Source organism: Onychostruthus taczanowskii, unplaced genomic scaffold (assembly GCF_017590055.1).
Source record: "Onychostruthus taczanowskii isolate IOZ18803 unplaced genomic scaffold, ASM1759005v1 scaffold22, whole genome shotgun sequence".
Taxonomy (NCBI): domain Eukaryota; kingdom Metazoa; phylum Chordata; class Aves; order Passeriformes; family Passeridae; genus Onychostruthus; species Onychostruthus taczanowskii.
Window position 1 is genome coordinate 278,561 of NW_024499462.1, and position 23,774 is coordinate 302,334.

Genomic DNA, 23,774 nt, shown 5'->3' on the forward strand with positions numbered 1-23,774 from the left:
TTTGTTTCAGCTCAGCTGATTTATTTTCTATCTTCAGCAGCTGACAAGCTGTTTTATCCCCTTCTTCCACCAATGACTCTTCTAAACACCAGTGCTGCAGGATTTGTGACAACAAAACTGGAGTTGTTTGTCCTCAAGGTGCAAATAAAACTCTGGCAGAGCCCAGGGCCCCTTTCCCCTTGCTGTTCAAATACAAAGATCTTCAGTCAACTCTGTTCATAGACCAAGACTCAACACTTCAAATCACTCGGAATCAGGAGCAACTCGCAGAACTGCAACTGGCAATGGGATGATTAAATAAAAAGCAGGATAAATCCCTAAGCCCAACAATGCTCTGGCTTTCCCATGCTTTACTTGTAAAGCAGTTTAGAATCAGACAGAGCTCAGACCACATTAACATCAGTGCAATGGTAATCTCTGAGGATCCCTTAACGTGTCGCAAGCAACAAAGCCAACAGATTGACAAATTATTTCTCTTTCTAAAGGACTCAAACAGCTCAGGGAAACATCCCAGCCTGCCCATACTTTAAGTAAATCTGCCTTTACTTTGCATTCCTGGGGATTTATTTTGGACTAATCACAGGGTATGGAGCTTACACACAGGTGCTGCTCCTTGGCCACTCTGGTACTGCCTGGAGCTATGAATGTGGTCATTTACAGCTGTGTGAGTTTGTTTTAAAAGGGCTGCCTTGGGAGAGAAACAGAAACAAACCAAGATTTTTGAAGTCTCCCAAGTTCTAAACAAAAGGCTACACATACTTCATCCTACCAGTTTCCAGGAAAACACAGATGTGCTATGTTATACTAACAGAAGAGAGTCTGTGTCTGTCTCCCCAGGAATCACAGAATCATGGAATGGTTTGGGTTGGAAGAGGCCTTAAAGATCCTCTCATTCCAACCCCCTGCCATGGGCAGGGGCACCTTCCACAGCTTGCAGCAATCTCAGCACATCAGCTTCCAAGAAGGAGAAATGAGAGTAAGTGATCCATCAATTAAATTAAATGCTACCAAAATAAAAGACAACTCTCTCCTTATCAGCATCCAATAATTCACTGACAGCACAGTACAAGACAGATGGGAATGGGCTAAAGAACTGCAAACGTCCACAGTACTGGTGGGAAGAAGACACTTCATCATTTATGGAATGGTTTGGGTTGGAAGGGATCAGCTCAGACAGGGATTCTGAGGTTTCTAGTCCACACTGGGACAGAACACAGCTCCATTACAGGGGTCTGATGTAATAAAATACACAAGTGTTCAGTGAAGAGCAGTATTAATCCTGCCTTTTCATATTAAAATGGAGTTTTACACACCTCCTGTTCTGAAAAGGCCCCGAGTCTCAATTTGCCAGTATGTATTTGTGAGTCTTACAGCAAAGCACCACCTTTATGGTCTCCACTGAACCAAACTTTAAGAGACAGGATCCAAACCTGGGTCCTCCACAAGTATCTTAAGGTAGGGAAACTCTTTCCCCAGAACAGTCCTGCAGCTGATCTCTCTTGGAGAGCATGAAGTCCATGCTGGCACCTGTCCTGAAGCCTTTCCTGAAAGTTTAATCAGCACTGGCACACCCTTGAGGAGCTGTGGGTTTGGCTGAAAAATGCAGCTGCCAGCTGAGGCTACACCAGCAGCACTGACATGGAAAGCCCTTGTGCAGGCAGGACACCCATCTTTAGTAGCTCTGAGGGAACCTCTTGGGAAAAGGGACAGAAAAGCAATAGGAAATCAATTGCTTATCTCCACAACTAAGGTGTTCCATAGGAAACATGCTGGAGAATAGCTGTATCAGGAGAGATTTCCTCCTGTAATGCTTGACTGACAGCTAGCAGACCAGGGAAGAGATAGATGAAATTGAAAAATCAAACTTTTTCAGCAGATCCCACGCATTCCTTCAATCCATCAGGCTGTCAAATCAGTTGCTCCAGCGATACAGACGGAGGCTGTTTGAATACAGTCAGCTTTTTCCTCCCTCTGGTTTATTCAGGTAATTAACTCTGCTCCACAGTCAGATCAGCATCCAGGAAAAGGAGCTGAGGAGAAAGGCAGAGTCTGTAGGCTGCTTCTCAAGCAAGGTTTTAACAGCTGTTCCTGAATTAACCACTGAAGGAGCAGCTCTCTACGTGCACCTTCTCTGTGTATTTTACCACCCTCTGCTGAAATCCTTGGCTTCCAACAACTGCAACCTCCATACCTAGATCACACAAAAAAAAAAAATCTTTCAGTGCAGATGTCAGAGTATGGCTGGAGAAAAAGAAAGCTCATAGCTCCAGAAATATCCACCCTGCTGGAATTCCCTCAGCAAGTGAAGACTCTCTCTTCTCCTCCCCTGTTTGATGAGGCTGACTTTCCAATGAAATTCCTGGTGCTGCAGCTTCTGCACAAAAAAGGAAATGAAAATACAAAGCCTCCCTTCACTGTGTGCCAAGACCAGCCACCAGCCTTTCCCCACAGAGTGTGCCTGCCCTGGATGCTGAACCCTACTGCCATGCTTCAACCATTCTGATCTCTTCAGACTTTTTTTCCCTCCAGTGAACTGAATTTGAATAAAAGACTACTTCCCACCCACTTAGCAATATCTCCTTTGAATCCTTGGAGAAAGCCAACAATCAAGTGTAAGATTAGAGTCCTCATCTTCCCCCAAAACACTGAGCTACCAGAGGCCTGCAATGATACATTCTCTCTTAGGGAATCATTCTTTAAGACAGACAAACATGCAACCATAGGATATACATGCAGGAAGGATGCTGGGACTCACACTGGGCATTGGCACAACACTCCAAGTTGCAGGTCTACCAATGAATCACAACCCCTCACTTGAAAGTATTTTTCTTCTTTGAATGACAGAAGCAGAACAGCATGAAAAAAAAATCACAAAACTTTGTGCCAGAGATAACAGTGCTCAGTTATTCTAATCCTGAAGGCAGCAGCAAAGTATTCAGCTATCAGCTATTGCTCAGTCTCAGAAGGAAATGTAAGAGATGGGCACTCAGGAGTCAGCAAAGATGCTGTCAGCAAACCAGAGGCAGGAGGAAGGAATCCTGCCTGACACACGTGTTCCTCAGCTGACTAAGAGTTGCCATTCTCCCTGTATGTAAACATCTGGGGACATCCCAGTGAGGTTTAAAAGCCACTTAAGACTTCAGGGCTTTCATGCTGTAATGCAAAAGCAAGTCAGGACACGACTTCCATAAACACAGGCAACCTCCAGAGAACTTTCAGCAAGGAGCTCTGGCTCATCCTTAGCTCAAACATATTCAGCACCTAAATTAGTTACCTGAAACTTTAATAAGGAATTCACCAGAGAGGATGAAGAGCCACAACCCAATTTTTCAGGGTGTTGCCACACTCACAGGGCTCTTTAATACTTTGCTTCCCACCTCATGTCTCACATACACCAACATAAATTGGCACAATGAACTTGTGGCAAGAACTTCACAAAGGCAGTCATCCTAATGCTGTGGTGTCCTGACATTACCCCAATATCACTGTGAGCTATAAATCAGGTATTTCTTAATCCAGAAGATGCTGCTTTCATTTGTAAACAGAGCTCACCACAGTGGGGTAAGGGCTGTGCCCCCAGGATCTGATCCTTTCCTTCCCCATTGTTCATGGAAAAAAGCCCCCAGTACTCAGCCAAAAGCCACTGGAGAGAACACAGTGTTCTTTCAAGACACCACTCCCAGACCAATGTGTCTTGAAGTCTTAGGAAAAAATCCTCAGCACAGCAATCCCAAGCAGAGTCTCTAGAGTGTATCACCTCTCACAAAGAATTTAAAAAAGCATAGAATCACAAAATGGTTTGGGTTGGAAGGGACCTTAAAGATCAGCTCACTCCATCCCCCCAAGATGTAAATGCATGAGAACTCTAAAAATAAACTCACATGAATAATACCTCCAATTTTTCATCTTTTCTCCCATACATTAGGTTAAGTTGTACCTGACAGATCTATAGCTATAAAACAGGTTTCTCCCCTCTTGACTATGATTTATGTGGTTTCCTTTGTTTTACTACAAGAGAGATTTTTGAAGTCTCTGTTTCAGCTGGCATAAGATATTTCCAGCAATTCTCCCATTAAAAATGAATTCTAAGCAAATTACTCTAAAGCCCCTGGGACATTGGTGCAAAAAATCAGTGCACTCTTAGACAGAGTTACAGAATCCCAAAACAGTTTGATTTGGAAGGAACCTTAAAGCCCCTCCAGTGCCACCCCCTGCCACGGGCAGGGACACCTCCCACTAGCCCAGACTGCTCCAAGCCCTGTCCAGCCTGGCCTTGGACACCTCCAGGCAGCCGCAGCTTCTCTGGGCACCCTGTGCCAGGGCCACCCCACCCCCAAAGAGAGCAATTCTTTCCCAATATCCAAACTAATCCTGTCCTCTGGCAGTGGGAAGCCATTCCCAAGTCCTTGTCCCCAGCTCTCCTAGAGCCCTGTTAAGCACTGGAAAGGGCTCCAAGTTCCCCACCCCAATCTGCAGGTGAGCTCTCCCAGCCTGGCTCTGGAGCAGAGGGGCTCCAGCCCTGGGAGCAGCTCCATGGCCTCTCCTGGACTGGCTCCAACAAGATCCATGTCTGAGGCAGCAATTTCCAGAGCAACACAGGTGTCTTCCCTTATTCTTACCACTAATTTATTCACAGGATAAGAAAAAGATCATTAACTAAGAATTTTCAGTGTGTCAGGAAGAGCACTGGTAAGACTCTGCTTACAGAGGTCACTCTGTGCCCCCAAAGGTACCTTTGCTCCCTTACTTCACTCCATGTTAGACTGATTAACAAGCTTCAGCACCAAATTGCCAATTTAAGTGCTTTCAGAGGCCCACAGATTCAGCCAAAAAGGGTTGTGACAAGAAGAACAGATCTACAGCCATTTCAAATGGATATCTGGAAAAAGAAAGCACAAGTTTTACACCAGGATCAGTAACAGATTATTTTTACAAACTGGGAGGTTTAGTACTTCTCATATATTAGTGCCTCATTTAGAGTAGCCAGTGATTGCACCAAGATTAATTTCAATTAATTCAGTTCATTATGCCAATGCCCAGATACTTAATTGCTTCTCTTGCCAGCTGGAAATCCTCAGAGTTTAAGTTATTGCTGAGAAAGGGTAAACTTCATTAGTCTTCTAAGCTCAGCTATTTGCACTGCTCAAGTACTCCTTGCCACAGGAAAACTGAGCAGCATGAGCTACTCCTGTTGTATAAAAATTTAAAGGAGATACATTCCCCAAAAGCAGGCAGCAGGACTTCCCAGAGGGCAGGGAAGGCAACAAGACCAGCACTTACCTGCAATGGACCAAAGAAAGATCCCACCAACCCACCTCCCATCTTAGGAAGACACAATTAAGTCTACCTTGCATCATACAACCACAGGATTTTTCCATATCTATCTTTTCACTCCTTGATTTCTTCTCTGACTTTGTGTGAGCTTCCTTACCCCAGCGCTTGCTTCTGCTGCTGCTCAGAGCACACCCTACAGAATCCACCTGAAATACGCTGGTTTCAGACTGCACCTGCAAATTCCTTTCTTCACACCATCATCTTCTACTTATCTAGCCCAAGAAACTTAAAATTTCCAATTGCTTCTTGATCTGGCTTGTTACATCTTCAGTGCCTTAACGTAAAGAAATATTTACATATTTATGTCTTAGAACTAATTAATTATACTTACTGCTACTTCCTGTACTAACTTGGGACACACTTGCCTGAGTAACTGAGGATGTCATTACAAACATTTTCTATTCACCTACTCTCAAACTCTACTGATCACCTAATATCCATTGTCAGAAAGACAAAGGAAACTTAAATTTCATCCCTTATTTCTTTAAACAAGGCTAAAATGCCCACTTGAAAGTCCATTTGAAACTTCCACAGATGTCAGTATGAAGAATTTTCTACATCAAACATATCAGTTTTGTTCCTTGTTTTATTCAGCAGCTTTATGCCAAGTAATTAAATTAATATTGTAAGCTTGGGTGCACTTTTATTTTACAGTTGCTGACATTGAGGATTTATTTCATGGCTCAGATAGGAAAGGAATACTTGAAAGTCTGTACAATTCTATTTAGTGCTTTATAAATTTATAAAAGATGAAGGAGACAGAGCAAGGAAAGGCAAAACAAGTAATAACAGCAAGTCAGCTTCTCCAGAATGATGAGAGCTGTGTCTCACTGACTGATTTCTATCAGTGCTCTCAGCAGAGAAAGTTGCCCAAGGGCCTCCAAGGAACAGCAAAGTACTCCAGGAGCCAAAAATCTCTCGCTGACCACATAGCACAAGCACCATCCTCCTGATAAAAGCAACACCAGCACTCGAAAATTTAGCTAGTTTTAAATGCAGAGGAACCTGCTACAGAAGGGAGACATCAACTCTGTCTCTGGGACAGCTTTACATAGGACATGATGTCCTACTGACTTTCTGATCATGTTGAGGATAAGGTTTGAAGTGGAAAAACCCCACTCTTCCCTGCTGGAAAAGGGGAGTTATCCTGGCCATTCCCTCAGAGGCACTGACTGCATCAGTGCAGATCATTACCAAAATGCAGCACAAAATGACACTGTGCTGGATCACAGTGTTCTTTCTCCACTAAGCAGCTCCTCTTTGCAGAGAGCCAGCTTTGACAGCTCAAAGGACCAGCCAGAACAATTCCCATCACCTTTCTCCCACTGCATTAAAACTAAGGCCTTCTAGCCACAGGTGAGCAGAAAGCCAGCAACAAATCATTTGAGTATTAGAATGAAAAGAACACAGGCTTTCAGCAAATACTTTATTTTTAGAGTCTAATTGCAGTCATGTGCTCGAGTGACTGCTGGTGCCACACTGCTCCCACTCGATGGAAAAGAAGGGAGTCCCTGTTTTACTTCAAACATGGCACAGCCCCAGGGCTCAGTGAGAGTCACCTCAGGAAAGCCCAAACATCCCTTTTCAGCTCAGTTACAGGAAAGAGCTTTGAGCCTCCGAACCCATGAGGTGTCCTAAGGCTCTGACCCTGAAAATGCATATAAATCCTGTGTGTGCTACCTTCCCACCCAAACTGTCCACTTCTGCTCCTCTGCTGCATTTTATACATCAAGCAGCCAGCAGACTACGCAAAAAAAAAAAGAGGGGCGCAAACCCCACCCAGATGTGCTGTTTCAATCACAAGCTGTGAAAGTGATGATTTCTGTCTTCACACCACCACAAACCACCAGGCAGGCAGGAAACCACATGAAAGAGCCCTGTGAGACAACGCCTCACCCCGAGCTCTGCTGCATCCCTGAGCACTGCCAGCAGCAAAGCAGCTCCTCAGGGAATCACCCACAGCCATTCACAGAGTCACTGGGTTGGGTTGGAAGAGACCTCCAAGACTGAGCCAACCCAGCCTTAACCCCTCAACTAAACCCTGGCTCCCAGTGCCACATCCAGTCTGTTTTAAACACATCCAGGGATGGTGACTCCACCACCTCCCCTGGCAGACCATTCCAGTTCTTTATCACCCTTCCTGTAAAAAACTTTTTCCTAATATCCAACCTATATTTCCCTTGGTGCAGCTTGGGACTGTGTCCTCTGTCAGTGCTGTCAGGAGAAAGAGACCAACCCCAGCTGAGCACAGGCACCTTTCAGGAGCTGTAGAGAGTGATAAGGTCACCCCTGAGTCTCCTTTTCTCCAAGCTGAACACCCCCAGCTCCCTCAGTGCTTCCTCACAGTTCTTGTGTTCCAAGCCCTTCACCAACCTTCCTTCCATGCAGCAGCAGCAGGACAAGCAGGAGCGCCGCAGGTACTTACCAGGAACAGGAAAGACATTAGAAATCCATCTATTACCTCTGCCAAAGGAATCTGGCGCTCGCTGTGGCCGCGGAGGTCCCGAGGAACGCCGCCACCAGGAGCCTACGCCGGGAGCCGAGGTGCGGGGCCGTCCCACGGTAACGCCGCGCCACCGCCGCCAGCCCCGCGGCCGCGGGCAGGAAGCGCAGCCGGAACATCCTGCGGGGTGAGAGCGCTGCTTTAGCAAAACAACCGAGCTTCCAAGTGCTGCCTGTCCTAAAGAGGAAAGGCTTCACAGAATAACTCACGGGTGTTTATTACCTGTTCTGAAAGAGGCACATAATCTGCCTAACAAACAGGTTAAATACCTGTGAGTGTTAGCTATTGGCACACACCTGGCTGTCACATCCAACCGCTTGTCAGCGTTATTCCAATTCCTCAGCCTTTCCCCAAAACCCTCAGCAAGAGGGAATCGCAGCTTGACTGCGGGACTGTGGACTCCACATCCCTGCAAATGTTCAAAGCCAGGCTGGATGAGTCCTGGAGCAACCTGGTTTAGGGAAGGTGTCCCTGCCCGGCAAAGGGTTGGAACTCGATGATCTGAAAGGTCCCCAACCCAAACCGTTCCATAATTCCATGAAATATCTGCAGCCCATCTCTCAATTTCCAAGGCATGCAAGATGGCAGGCAGACCTGATAAACAACTACAGCAGGTAAGAGGCATTTGGCCAGAAGCAAAGTCACAGCTGCATTTTAAAAGGCAAATTTAGCCAAATAACAAGAAAACCTATCAAACAAAACCCAACCCACACATTTAAATTTTCCTAAGAAAACCCTACTGCTCTTCAATCCCTTTTTTTAGCTAGCCTGGAGCAAAACATTTATATGCAACTGTAAGTACAGGACAAATTTCAAAGTGTCAAAACTTATAAAATACAATCCATACCCCATTACATGTCCAACAGAACAGAGACAAATGGGAAAGCAGAGCTACAAATCTAAACATAATTACAAGAGAAGAAAAGGAACCACAGAAACGCCACCTCATCACACACCAGCTGCAGGAGGCAAAGCAATTTTGGTGGCTCACAGGATTGAAGGCAAAGGGTAAATGCTGCCTTGGAAAAGAAAATCTGCTGTGTGTTCTTGTGAAATAAAGGTTTCATTTCTGAGGCAAATGCAATTTTTTCATTCACAAGGTCAGCCTTAGAATTGGGAACAGAATGGTAAAGGAATTCCCAAAAAAACCACAGAGCAGAGGAGCAGCAGCCTAATTTTTCCTTTTATTCCCCATTCTACTCACATATTCCCAGGTAGTGAATAACCACAGAATACAAAAATAAAGCCACAACTGTTGTTTTCTATTTGCTTCTGCAACACAGGATGCCACCACACCATTCTGCTAAACCATTCACTTCCAAAAATGAGGATCCTGGGACCTGTCTGTGCAAACACCTCTCAGGTGTGTGGTGTGTTAGGCCATTCCCACTGCAGAGCTGGATAGATCAGTGCCACTTGCTGCAGGTCAGGATTCCACAATGGAGGGATGCACAGTTTGGGATGGGAACAGAGGAGGAGGGAGGGAAATCACATCAAATATTCAGCAGATAATTCTGAGGGCTGGAGCTCAGTATCTTTTAAGGCAAGAGGTAGGGAAGAAGGCCCTGAAGACTTCACAGCACACTAAAAAAGCAATGAAAAATCATTAACAAATCCCTCAACAGTGGGTTTTTTCCCTATCAGATTCAGACTTTTGCCCAGTCCTGGGACAAGGGAGGTGGGATGGAGCACAAGAGATGGTGGAGGTGGCAAAGCCACTGGCTGCCCATCCATCCCCACCCTGGTTTATGGGCAAACACCACCAATTTCAGTGCTCACAGTGAATCCATCCAAACAGCATCCCTTTGATATTCATCTGTGCTCCTATTAAGATTGGCATTATGGCTTTGTTTATTCCTTTTCAAATAAACAGGTTTAAAATTCAAATGTTAATAGAATGCAGCCAGCTAGCAGCACTGATCCTCCAATCCTCTCCAGCTCTGAACAACGAGATGGTTATGAAAAACAACTCTGATTTCAAATTTAAAATTATATTTTCCACTCTACACAAACCTGATGTTCCCATTTCATCTCCAGGGATGAATTTCTGTTCCATATGCAGCGGAAAATCTGCATGTGTTCCTTTCCCCAAGGAGCTATCCTTGCCCTTTCTAGGGTTCCCCATCCTAATTACAGCTTTATATTCCTAACATGTATTGGATAAGGGAAGTATTGCCAGTATCATTTAACCAACCAAAATGAAAATTAAACCCCCCAGCATTCACTTGAGAGCTTGAAGAGATTTTTTTACAGCATTTCTGATGGTTTGCTTTAGTACTGCATAAATGTTTACTCTGCCTGAGCCTTAAGAAACACTAAATTATCTGCTTTGTCCAAGCAATCTCCATCCTTGATTCTGCTGGGATGTTTACCCAGAGTGTTCACTCGGTAGCAACTGCCTGAGAAATCTGAAAGCAGCCATTTCTCACAACTGCCCTAAAATAAAGAGCATCCTTATGTCACAGCAATTAAAAAAATCCCTTTGGAAGCTGAATTTTCCATCTGCAATTTCCACAATCTCTCACAATTTTCTTTTTTTAAATCAGAAGTGCCATGATATTTGGTGTATTTGTTTAAAAACTCCAGGCACTGAAGTCAAGTTCACTTGAGAAAGCTGATGCTCACTTTTTGAAAGACTAAAAATAAGCATCTTGCCCTGTGAAGCAACAAAAAACTCAATACCACAGTCTGAGTAGGGCAAGGAATAAAACTGAGATCAAGTATAAAACTCCCATCAACTGATGTGATTACAGCTTACAATAAGAAGCAATCCCAATTCTTGAATGATTTACTACAATAAAATATTTTTTTATAGGATACAACAAAGTAGCTCAGAGGAAAAAAAAACCCAAACACTTAGATTTTATGTTTGCTTATTTTCATTATTCTGGAGTCATCATGATGTTCTAGCACTACAGCTACAAGGAAATCTGCAGATTGTATTTATGTTTCCAACAGATAAGCCAAGCTTACCTTAAATTCTTGCTCAGAACAGCTCTGTAGCTACTTCCAGAGGTTGAATCAATATCCTTGGACAAATGAAACAGTTGGGGCTTTTTTTTCCAGAACAGAACGACCCATCTACTTTTATTTATGCCACAATTCATAGGTGGATTTTTCAAAGAAGAAGAATCAACAGAGAGACTCAAACCCACTAGGAAAACACCACTTCCAACCCAAAACAGGCTCCATTCAAACTGAGACCACCCAGGTCAGGTGAAAAGAAGAAATGCAACATTATTTCAACAGTTGCATCAGTTCTGGCTAGATGTGGGTATTTGATTTCCCCAAACAATGACCCTCTGTCTCCCAATCTGCTCTCCAAGGAAACTGAGACAAGCTGTCCATCCCTGGCCTTTCCAAGCCCAGATTTTTCCAGTGCAGAAAAGAATTGGAAGATCCCAACTCTTGCATCCCTTTTCTGATATCAAAAGGAGAGAAGAAAAAGACTTGTTCCTGTTTTTCCAGCCCCCTAATTAGCTCATGATTCCAAGACTGAAAGCACTAAGCAGCTCAGCCTGGGGAAAAGGGACTTCCCACACTCGGGTACCCCCCAGCACTGAACTTTCTGCAGACCTTTTGGGGATTCAGAGCTGATAAAACACTCGAAGCAGCATTTTGATGTCAAAGCTGGCCTTGGCAGCACAAGCATGTGAGAGGGAGAACAGTAATTCAAGAAGCCAATGGGTTTAATTTTTCGTCACAGAAGGGGTCACAGGCACTTATTTGAAGAATTTTACTGGGACATGGTAAGCCCACGAATTGCTGCAGAATGTCAATTTTAAATTTAAATATACTTCCTGCTATGCAGGAAGATTTCTGAAAAAAAAATTGTATTTAGGAGGCACTATTTAGGCATAAAAACTCCTGCAGAGACTGGCTGAGATGGAGTCACTAAGAACTCAAAGAGCTTTCTGGAGCTGTGTGTTTATTAAAAAGCCAAGTTTGACGTTGCCAGAGCACATCAAGACATCCTGACCCAACAGATGCTGTAGGAAAATTCCTCACCTGTTCCAATCTCAGCCCCTGACTGTCAATTATCCCTCAGCCCTGCTCAATGAAGCCACAGCCAACAGCAGAAGAGTGAGGGTAACAGCTCCCAGCTCTCCTGTCTCCATCTCCTTGAGAGGATTGGGAAGAGGGTAAAGAAGAATTAAAATGGGGAAAAAAAGCACAACAAATCAAATGGAAAGGAAAAGTCAATATGCAAGGGAAAGGATGAAGCAATCAGGAGAGATGTTTCACCATTAACACTGAGATTCATAAACCAGGGGGAAAGAAAACCTCATAGCTTCAAACTTCCACCAAAATCAGTTACGACTTCTCCTTCCCAGAGCAGCTGTGGCTGCCCCTGGATCCCTGACAGTGCCCAAGGCCAGGTTGGACAGGGCTTGGAGCAGCCTGGGATAGTGAAAGGTGCCTCTGCCCATGGCAGGGGCTGGCACTGGATGGTCCTTTCCAAGGGGAACCATTCTGTTATTCCATGTAATTTGTAGAAGAATAACTCCTGAAAGGGTGCCAGGAGGTGCATTCCAGCTAATGAAACACCTGGATCCCCTCTTTCCCCCATTTCCAAGACAGACCCAACAATTCCTGCTCTTTTCCCTTCCAAGTTTTCAGCTTGCCGAGCACAATTTTGAGAGAAAGGATTTCACACCTTACTGAAGAAGTTATTAGCCTACCAAGACACATAAATCAGTTTTGGGAAAATGAAATCTAGCACCAAAAGTAATTTGTCCTCGGGTAGGAGATTGGGGCAATACTTGATCCCATTAATTTTGCTGGAGAGGAACCACATTTGTTTCAGAGCATGATTCAAATGGATGTAGAGTCTACCAAGTATCAATCAATGCAGAAACCTAAGCCTTGGCCCAGCAATTTCTTTTTAACTGTCATTGCAATAAAGTTTCACCTCTTCCTAAAATCCTCAGCCCTGGAAATGACCAATCCCCAGCTCCACAGCTCTGAAACTACACCCAGCCATGGCTCAGGGATGATCAGCGACATCCCTCCCCTCGTGAGCTGCTTTATTCTGCCAAATAATTGCACTGATTTTCAGGGATAAGGAGAGAAGATGATGCATTGCAAACATAAAAGCTTTTAGATTCAGCTTTAATAAAGCATTTTTAGAAATTGCAGCTGGATTATTTATAAGGATGTAGGGCAGTAGCTGGCTTGGGCTTCCCTTGAAAGGGAGACAGGAGTGTTTACATGTTGGGGAAAGACTCTGGTGCCACTGAACTGGCAGAAGAAACTTTGTAAACTCAACAGCAACCCCAAATTTCACCGGCAAGCTGAGTCGCCAGAGGATCTGAGAGTGGATGGATGCAGCCACCATGAAGCACAGCTCTGGAGACACAAATGAAAAATGAGTGTACCCAAACAGAGTAAACTGGGCCCATCTGTTGCAGCAGCACTGAAAATAGCACCCCCAGCAAGGCTGCACTATTTCCTTGCTACTTCAGACTGTCAGACTCCAGCAATGCACTGTAGGTTTCTAGGAGGCAGCTAGAAACTTGCACAGAAACAAATGCCAAATGCTGCTTTTTCCTGGTTCAAGCTTCCCTTCCCTTCCTCCACTCAAAATGCAGCACATTCCTTGAGCTTGTCTACCTAGAAATCATTACAGTAAACCCCAACCACGAAAAGCTCCCTAAAAACACCTCCAGAGATGTCAGAGGTAACTCAGAAGAGCTGTAAAAACAAAAACCAACCGAAAAACTTCTCACCCCTTATTGAGGATAACAATCCTGCTTCACAAGCTATTTCTACCCTACTCAGTAGTGTGAAATTTTCTTTTTCCAGTTGCTATTCTCAAATAATCAGGCTGCCTTTGCAAACCAGCCACTCCAGCAGGTGCACCAGAGCACAGGTATTTCCATACTGATTTGAGGAGTAAAGGATCACCAAAGAACTGTTGGCAGAGGGGTAGAAAACATAATGTGTCTGCCTTCTCCTATAAAAAGTTACAGCCAGCAGGAATGCATCTGCTTAATGGCCTGACTCATTTAACTTGCCTTGCACAATCTGTGCCCATAGGGCATGATTTCTCTGAGAATTCCTAACTTTTCCACAGAATGGAGAGACTCTCCTTGAAGCTCCATCCAACGGTCATCCACCTGCATGTACCTCACAAGAAACAAAAAGTATCTCAGAGTAGTCACATTCAAGAAATGTTTATGGCTTATTTGGCTCCAAGAAAACCAGTGTTAACTCCTAATGAATAAGCATAAAAATTAATTCTGGAAAAGAAAAACTTAGAACAAAGCAAAAGCCTCCCTAGGCTGACAAGGTGGCAGTTTGGCAGGTTTGAGTTACGTGCAGATACAATTCCAGCTCCAGAAAGAGACAAAGGTTTTTTGAAGGGTGACAGACAGAGGATTGTCTCAGAATTTGATATGGTGAAGTCTGAACTCCTCTCTGACAAGGATGAAAAAGATTTGTGAACCCCCCAAGAACCTGAATGTCACAATGTGGTAATTCCTCCCTGGCTGAAGTTGCCTTTTAAACAGAAACATCACCTACAGCCACATCCTCCTTAAGAAAATGCTTCTTCCTGGCCGAAGAGTTATGCTTTGGTGGCTTTCTTTTCTATACAAAGAAATTTAAATTAAAAACTTACTGAAACAAACAAAAAACAAAAGCACCTGTGTTTCATCTACCAGATGGAGATCATTTGGCAAATCAGGAAAAGAGTACAGCATTGTTTTCCCCCCAAAAAGGAAAAGCAGATCTGAATCACTGCAGTTTCTATTCAAGCAACACATTGTTGGATAGCTTGGAATTTCAGAGAGGAAAAAAGAAGATGGATAAGCCAGGCTAGTGCCTTGTGCTTTTAGAACACAGCCTGAAGAGCTGGGTTTCAGCAGGAAAAAGCCAGCAGCAAGCACTTGGCTCCATCCAAGGTGGGCAGGCAGGCAGCACACCTTAGGTCTGTACAACTGGGATTTTTGTGACAAAAACCCCACTGCTCTTCTAGCTCCTGAGGCAAAAATGCCAGAGGCGAGAAGTTCGCACCAAACAAAAGAAAGCACAGAGATTCAAGTGGTGCTACAGAGCACAGCTGGTCCTCACAGACACTGGGGCTGGCGTGTGTCAGCACAGCAGCTTTGTCTGCACCACAGACAGGCCACGAATTCTGGAGCCACACAGATTCCCAGGGCTCATGTTTCAAGCACAGGTCAGCTGCAACTCTTCTCAAACCATGACCTTCTTTCTTGTTGTCTACATGAGGATCTCAGATTCCATGTCACAGAGCTAAAGTAAGAGAAACAACTAGGAATTTCAGCTTGAAAGATCTTGGAGACTCAGAAAAAAATCCCCAACCCAAACCTTGTGCTAGCCTCAGAGCAAAACTCCCAGTTACAACCACCAGTGCTTTGGTTCTTCCAACCTTGTCCTGCCCCACAGCCACAGACAAGGAGCTCTTCACATGGTGGGACTACAATTAAAAGCTGCTCTCAAGAGAGGTTAAATGCAGAATGCACAGAAGCAAACTCCACAGCAAGTTTCCCTGGGGAAAAACAAGTCACTGCACTCACAGACAGGGCAGGAGACAAACAGAACCCAGGATTTACTACACAAGGACTTTTCAGGTAAGTCCACAGAAGCCACAGTAAAACAATTCATGATCTAACAGTCTGTTTTTGCTCTTTTAAAGTGTCTTAAATCTAAAACTAAGAGGTGAGGCTGCCACAGGTTTTGGATGGTGTGTGCTTAGGGAGACAAAGTGCCTTAGGCTCTACTCACTTTCTGCTATCAGTCTGTGTAATTTTTACTTGAAGTGTCAAATGCATCACCCTAAAGATAAATATTCATCCTCAGCCTTTCAGTACCAACAAAAGAGCTGCAGAATGATTTTGGACAAGGACATGGAGCAAAAACACAAGGGGGAATGGCTTCCCACTGCCAGAGGGCAGGGATGGATGGACATTGGGAAGGAATTGTTCCCTGGCAGGGTGGGCAGGCCCTGGCACAGGGTGCCCAGAGCAGCTGTGGCTGCCCCTGCATCCCTGGCAGTGCCCAAGGCCAGGTTGGACAGGGCTTGGAGCCACATGGAATGATGGAAGATGTTCCTACCCATGGCAAGGGTGGAACTGAATGATTGTTAACAGCCTTTCCATGATTCTGTGTTTAAGAGGGAGCCACACCATTTGTACCACGCTCTTCTTAGAGCAATTCAGTTCAAAAAAGAAAGGTAATATTCATCTCAAAGGTGTACAACACCCAAAAACCCTGAATAACTGTTTCCTGCTAAATTATCCCAAATTACACCATCCCACCCAAAGTCACACCTACACCAAGACACTTTTTCACTGGCACCCCTTCAGCATCCCGACAGGAAATCACAGCACCTGGAACTAATAAAATTAAGGTTATTTTTATTGTTGTACCCAAGCATCCTCAGCCCCCCTGCACTGAGCTGAGTTAAAATATTGGGCCCCAATATGTCAACTGGGAACTTGGGAAGAAAAAAACAAGTATTTCCATATCCCAGCTCACTTGTGGAAGTGTTACTGCACCAACTGCAACAGCACAAAACAATTAAGTTTGTTTTTATAACAAACTTAATATGATTGCTACAGAACTTATTTTGCTCAACCAAATAAAAACGGTTATTGCCACATTCCAGATCTAAACAAGCTGATGGCTCCCTCAACTACCACCTGAAAAAAGTAACATTTCTGAGCTGCTGCTTCAAATGATCAGCAGGTCTTGCAGCCTGAGGACAAGGGGATCATCTCTTCTCAAACTCTGCCATGAGCTTAGCCAGGAACCTGCAGGGGAAGTGACACACAGGGCACTCCAGAGGGTCCCCAGCAGGCAGACAGTAATGATGGAATCAAGGCACACCATTCTTTTTCCTCCAGGGCATGGCATTTCAGCTTCCTTGGTTCAGGAAAGCATTAAGGAATACCACAAAAGTTGCTGCAGAAAATGGGTCATTGGGAGAGCAAGCCACTTCCACAAGGAAATAAAGAGGGCTGAGCTAATACATGAGCTTAAGATTCACTGTAAACACCTTGCACCATCCCAGGTGGCTCCAAGGCTCATCCAGCCAGGCCTTGGGCACTGCCAGGGATCCAGGGACAGCCACAGCTGCTCTGGGCACCCTGTGCCAGGGACAGCCCACCCTCACAGGGAACAATTCCTTCCCTTTATCCCATCTAACTCAGCCCTCCAGCAGTGGGAAGCCATTAAATGCTCTGGTGCTCCAGATGGATAAATACATTGTTTCAGTACCTTTTATTAGCTCTAGTTATATTTTTGTTGGGGCTTTTTTTATACCTCCCAATGTTCAAACACATTTTGAGAGACCACTTCAGGTGGTTTTTTTTTTTTTTTTGTGTTGAGAGTTTTTTTACATTTTATGAAAGTGGTGGAACAGCTGAGGTTGGCTTGACAGAAAGCTCCAGGCAGACAAACTTCTTCCAGGGCTCAGTGTGCCCAAGAACTTGCACCAGGAATGTCAGCACAACTCTGTACACTGCAAAAAAAGGCAACTCATTTTCTTACAGCTTTGAGAAAAGCCCTAAGAGAACGCTCAAGGACAAGAATAATTCTACACAAGGTATATTAATCAGCCAAATGATGAATTCACCAGTTAAAGCACCTGAGAGCAGGGAGCTGCACAGCCCAGCACTCAGCAACACCATCCTCACCTGTACTGTATTTGCTCCCAGTCTGCAGGTCAAGAGGCCACAGGGAACACAGGGAAGTATTCCTCAGCTGGGGCCTGTTCTAAAAATGAGAAAGAAACATAATAAATATCATAACTTTGTGCTGCACCCAGTTTCTCTCCTGGCAGCCATGCCCTGCAGCGCTCACACCTATCGACCTCAGGAAATGCATCTCAGACTGAGCCAAAAAAAGCCAGGAGGAGGAAAATGGTCAACAGCTGAATAAAGGAATTAAAGATAAGCCAGGCCTTTAACTCAAGCCCGAGCTGGCAATGATGATTCTAAAGGAGAAACCTTCAAAATTCCTGCCTGATTTGACCTTCCCACCCCCCCAGACCCCACTAAGCACAGTCAGATTTACCATCTTTCCCAAGCAGCTCATTAAACTACCGCCAAGTACAGAACACATAAATCATGTTGTGCTAAACATCAGGCATTTCTGTGCTCTGAGCAGTACATTAACTCAAATTCACCCTAAAGGTTTTCCGACACAAACTGCACATCAAACACAGCTGGGGCCATTCGGCGGAGTTAAAGCTTTAAGGAACCTCTGTCAAGACGAAGTGGTTTGACGCGAGCTCTAACACACGGCGGTAACTCACGCAGCCCGGGCACCGCAGCAAGAACGCGGCCCCGAGGCAGCGGCTCGCACGGGGGGAGCTGCCCGGGGTCATGTCCCGGGGGAAGGCACGGAGTCACTGCGGGACGCCGGGATGGAGAAGCCAGAGGAACAGGGAATCCCGAGCCCCGTGTGTCCCGGAAAAGCTGGTTTTCCCTGGCAGCAGCTCTGTCCCAGCTCCGGGGCCTGGGACCCCTTAGCTCCGGCACCCAGGGCCTCTCACTCCCGGGGCCTTGGAGTCCCTCAGCTCCGGGAGGCAGGACCCTGCTATTCCCGGGGCCTGCGACTCCTCCTGAGTCCCCGGACCCTGCTCAGCCCCCGGGACTCCCCTCAGACCTCTGGCCCCATATTCCGGGGCCTTCAACTTCCCCGTGCCTTGGGAACCCCCCCGCCCAGTTCCGGGCTCTAGCATCCATTACAGCTCAGGCTCCCACCAGCCCCAAGACCATGGACTCCCGAGCCATCCCCTCTCCGCCACCTCCGGCCCCCTCAGGACCCCACTCACCTCAACCCCGCCACCGCCCCGCCCGCCGCGCGCGCTTCCGGGGACGGGGAACGGGGGCGTGGTCTGTGACGAGGTGGGCGTGGTTACATCGTAGTGGGCGTGGCCTCGGCGCCTGCCGGGCGCCGGGGTCGCCGCGGGTTTTGGGGGAGTCCGTGCGTGTGTAGGGGTTCAGAAACCTCTTTGTGTAGGTCAAGAGAGGCTTTTATACAGCGTGTGGTGAGTGTTCCTGCGGGTCCTGTGTATAAGGGCTGAGGGGATTGAGTATAGGGCCTGAAAGAGAGTGTGTGGGGCCTCAGGGGCTTAGACATACTTGAAGGCCTGTATATAGGGTCTCAGGGGTCTATATATATGTGTGTGTGTGTATGTATGTATGTATATATATATGTGTGTGTGTATATATATGTATGTGTGTATATATATATATATATATATATATATATATATATATGGGTTCTGTGAGGTCTGTATATAAGGTCTGAGGGTCCCACCTATCTATAGGTAGATAGATAGTCTGAAAGCTTTGTATATAGGGTCTTAGAGGCCCAGATACACAGATAGAGGCTCCGTGTATAGGTTCTGAGGGGCCCATATCTATTTATAGGTTCTGAGAGGTCTGTATGTAGTGTGTCAGGGGCCCAGATAGATAGACAGGTAGACAGAGGCTCTGGAAGGCCTGTAGATAGCATCTGAGGAGCCTATATACATGTGTCTATATTTATATGTATTCTGAAAGGTCTGTATATAGAGTCTCGGGGGCCTATCTATGGGATATATATATATATACATATATATATGCTCTGAAAGGTCTGTATGTAGGGTCTCAGGGGCCTATCTATGGGGTATATATAAATATATATATATATATATATATATATATATATATGCTCTGAAAGGTCTGTATATAGGGTCTCAGGGGCCCATACCTGTAGGTCCTTCAAGGCCTGTATACAGTGTACAAGGAGCATATTTATAGGTCCTGCATGGCCTGTCTGTAGGGTCTGAGGGGTTTATGTGCAGGTCCTGAAAGGCTTGTGTGCACTGTACAAGGGGTGTCTCTATAGGTCCTGGTTAGCAGGGCTGAAGGGCTTGTGTATAAGGCCTGAAAGAGAGGTATATGGGGTCTCAGGGGCTTTTATGTATCCATATAATCATAGAATGTTAAGGGGTTGGAAGGGATCTTAAAGATCATTTTGTTCTGCTGTAGACAGGGACATCTTGCACCATCCCAGGCTGCTCCAAGCCCCATCCAACCCGGCCTTGGGCACTGCCAGGGATCCAGGGGCGGCCACAGCTGCTCTGGGCACCCTGTGCCAGGGCCTGCCCACCCTCAGAGGGAGGAATTCCTTCCTTCTCCGGGGCCATGGGTAGGTGTGGTAGCAGCTGTGGCCTTGCCCAGTGGCCCAGGAATGGGATGGCAGCAGGAAGGGAAAGTGAGAAAGGCACGCCTGGGTCATGTGCACCTCGGCATCCAGATCGGAGGGAGGACTCACTGCTGAGGAGGCTAATTTTAGCTATTTTAATTTTAGTTGCTTCCAGATGCCTCTTGGGCTGGCTCTCCTCAGGCTTTAATGTACCCCCCATTAAAAAACACATTTTCCAGAGGCATAAATAGACAGTGATTGCTCTTGAGGAATCCAGGAGGCTGCTGAATCCTGACACTGCCCTCCCAAAGTGGGAACGCTGCAGGGATTTTTAGGATGAACCTTTTGGTGAGGCTTAAGAGGATCCCAGAGGATTAGAGAGGTCTCTGTGTGGCTGAGGTCTGGCCATCTCCAGATCCCAAAAAGGGGTGGGAGAAGCAGCCAGCAAACCCTGGTATCTTTGGGTAGCTCAGGTCTGAGCTGTGATGAGACAGGGATCGCCATCCTGCCCAGCCTGGGGAATTTCCCCCTGTTTTAGGAATTGATCCTATTGCTCCATGAGAAGCTGGGCAGTGCTCAGCTTACAGAAGGTGGCCAACACCGTTCCTTTATTGGCAAGTAGACTCTGCCCCCCGTCTCAGGGCTGTGCTGTTTTATCTGCAGCACCCTGGAAGCACCAACCTTTCTTCTGAATAAAAGGAGATAAAAAGCACTTGGACCTGGGATCCTCCTGAATTTCCTCCTCCACCCATGCCTAATGCACCTGCGGGATTTTGCATCAGGCTCCAGGTGCCTGATTCTGCTGTCTCACAGCCCTGGACATCTGTAGGGGCAAAACTGACTAATCCAAAGTTTAAATAACACAGAGAAATTGATACATCTATGGACTAAAAGATCATTTAGCTTTTTTTCTTCCTAGCTGCTTTATTTAATCCAAGCACTTTGGGGCATGGGCAGTTTTTCCAAAGTAGTGGCTTTGCCTATGGCTTATCCCACACTCACTTTCTCTTACATCAGTGTTTTATTTGCAGCAGGGAACAATCCATGCCTCTCTCAGCAGTGTCAGGATGGTTGATGAGGGTTTGAAGTTTAAGTTTTCCACTTTCCCACTGCAATAATATTAATTGTAAACTCTGATGTGCTTTTCTCCAGCCATTCTTCTCAGGAGCAGCTTTCCAATATTCAGCCAGCTGTAATTATAAGCACTGGGAGAAAGCCTTGTTAAATACATTTTTTTATTTAGGTTTTCCAAGAGTGGAAGATGCTTCTAGCAGGAGCTATTTGACATGAAATGACAGGGTTTCATTTTGGTGCCAATATTCTCACCCCTCTCTCTCCTTGCACCTTGGGGAGCCATTCCCTGCTGGCTCGTTTAATTGCCTGGGGTATCGATCCCAGGGCTCACATATAATTCCCATTTTTGTGCTTTGTAGTGAGTGCCCACACACTCAGCACGGGTTTGATAATGAAGTTTTGGCCTTTCTGCTGCCCTCAGCCTTTGCTCCAAGCCCATCTTTCCCCACCTCTGTCAAATATTCCCTAGAAACGTGTAAACTCTGCCAAAAAACTTTACTTTGGGTCATTCCCAGTTCCTCTTTAATGATAAATAGATATCTAAATACAGAGTATGAATGGCTGGTGGAGTAGGGAATAGGAGAGAGCTGGGGCAGGGTCTGCTTGCTGTGCCCATCCCTGTCCTCCCTTGGAGCTGCTGGCACTGATCCCTGTAGGAAACCCCATGAGGAGGAGAGCACAGGCTCATCCCAAACGTGTCTGTGCTCCCCCAGGCAAAAAGATTTGGGGTGGGTAGTTCATGGGGAGAAGAGGTGGCTCTGCCCCCAAGGGACCTTCCCCATCCTGGGCCTTCCTTCCTGCCCCTTTCCTGCCTTTCTAATCTTTCTTTTCCAGCTCGCTCAGGCTGCATTAAGCACAGTTTTGCCATTTTTAGGATTTTAGTCCCCCTGTTCTGGGATGCTGGGAGCTGTCCCAGGGAGAGGCTGATGTCGCAGAGAGGGAAACCCTGGCTGTGGTCCATGAGGTGACTCCTTTGCTGAGATGACTGTGGGAACATCTTCCACTGTGGAGTCATCACTGAGGGCTGTGCTACTCGAAATCCTTTTGAAGGCATTTTTCCTTTCACCATCAGTTTTCAACATGACAGGAGAGCAAAACACAACAAGCAGGGATCAAGCAAAGACTCTGTCAGGTCTGAGCAATGAAGCTCAAGAGCAGCTGCTGCTGCAATTTTTCTCCTTGGTTTTCCGTGAAAATGCAAATAATCATTGAAATGCTAAATGTGGGAATTTGGAAAGACAGTGGGTAAATCCTTCCAAAAGGACACAGATGAGGCTTCAACCTCTTTTCCCAACCAACAAAGACAAAGAAGGGAAAGCTCATCCCTGCAGGAAAAATCCAATGAGAAATGAGGATTGAGGTGGAGCGTTTCTCAGGGACAAACTCCAAAATGACATTGCTTGGAGGAAAGCTTAGAACAACCCATCAGGACTTGTGGAAGGCAGCCCTGGAGGGAGGTGGGGATGGAAGAAGGAGTGTTGTGATGGTGTGGGTGATACTGAAGCACATCTGTGTCATCCCATGACTTGGTCGTGCTCCTCTCCGTATTTTTAGAAACACAGAGGGATAAATAACAGGCATTAAGAAGGAGCTGCCATCGGTGTTGTAGTAACTCCCAGGCCAGAGGAAAAAGTCTTTTCTAAGTAAAGTAATCCAGGTACATCATCTTTCAAGAGAAAGCTGAGCACAGATTGCTTATTGAGCCCAGGTGCTGTAAGGTCTGTGCTGGCAGCCCAAACCACCATGTCTGCAATACACATATATACACATATATACATATACTTACATATATATATATATACACACACACATACATATATATATATATGTATATCCAGATATTGTTTGATCACATACTTTTCTTACCCTTCACTGAAACTGCTGTTGGGTGGGGTGGCAGTCTGACCCAGCGCCCCAAATCCCCGTGCCACCCCTACGCTCCATCAGTAGTGGTATCTCTGCTGCACCCCATCTTCCTGCAGCCCCTCCCTGGTGATCTCCCCTTCCCGGGGAGTTCCCCATCTCCCGGCACCCGCTCCCTAGTGCATCCCACCTCCCTGCACCCCTTTCCCGGTGCTCCCCATCTCCCTTGTCCCGTCCCTGGCTGTCCCCCCTTAGGGGTCCCCCCGCGCCCCCCTTTCCACTCCCAGCCTCGCCCACCCATGGCCCCGCCCCCTCTCGGACCCGCCCATCCTTGGCCCCGCCCCGCGGCACCCCCGCCGAGGAGTTTCCCTGCCCTCGGGCCCGAACGAGGCCCCGCCCACCGGCCAATCTGCTTTCCGGGCCGCCCACCGGCTCCGATTGGCTGCGCGAGCCCCGGGGCCGGCCGGAGAAGCGCAGTGATTGGTCCGCGGTGCCGGCTGGCCCCGCCCCGCCGCTCCCCGCTCGCCCCGCCGCGCTCACCGCCGCCGCCGGCCGCTTCCCGGCGCTGGGCCGGCGCCGCCAACAGCAGCAGCAGCGACACCGGACGGTGAGTGAGGCGGCTGCCGTGTGCCCTTCAGAAGGCGGGCGCGGTGCCGGCGGGCGGCGCGGGGGCCCCGGCTCCGCGGCTGCTCCGCGGCGGTTTCGCGGCGGTTCCCGGCCCCCGGCTCCGCCAGCTGCGCGGTTATTCTTAGCACCGTCACCGGGTGAAACTTGAGCGCGGCGGCGGGCGGCGGCAGCGGAGCTCCGCCGGTCGCGCTCCGGCAGCCCGTGGCCC

General features: G+C 46.7%; 1 protein-coding gene across 5 annotated transcripts in view; it reads right to left on the reverse strand.

Moving 5' to 3' along the window:
* Positions 1–18,710, reverse strand: part of MICU1 (mitochondrial calcium uptake 1) — an 88,045-nt gene extending 69,335 nt beyond the window's left edge. For 3 of the 5 annotated variants that reach the window (XM_041404811.1, XM_041404810.1, XM_041404807.1), the window contains exons 1-3: positions 18,642–18,710; positions 17,500–17,578; positions 7,796–7,957 (exon numbers count right to left, since the gene is read on the reverse strand). In XM_041404811.1, the coding sequence (XP_041260745.1) occupies positions 7,796–7,956 (161 nt within the window). In that variant the 5' untranslated portion in view covers position 7,957; positions 17,500–17,578; positions 18,642–18,710. The other 2 variants (XM_041404808.1, XM_041404809.1) reach the window with 2 other exon arrangements.
* Positions 18,711–23,774: the final 5,064 nt, after the last annotated feature.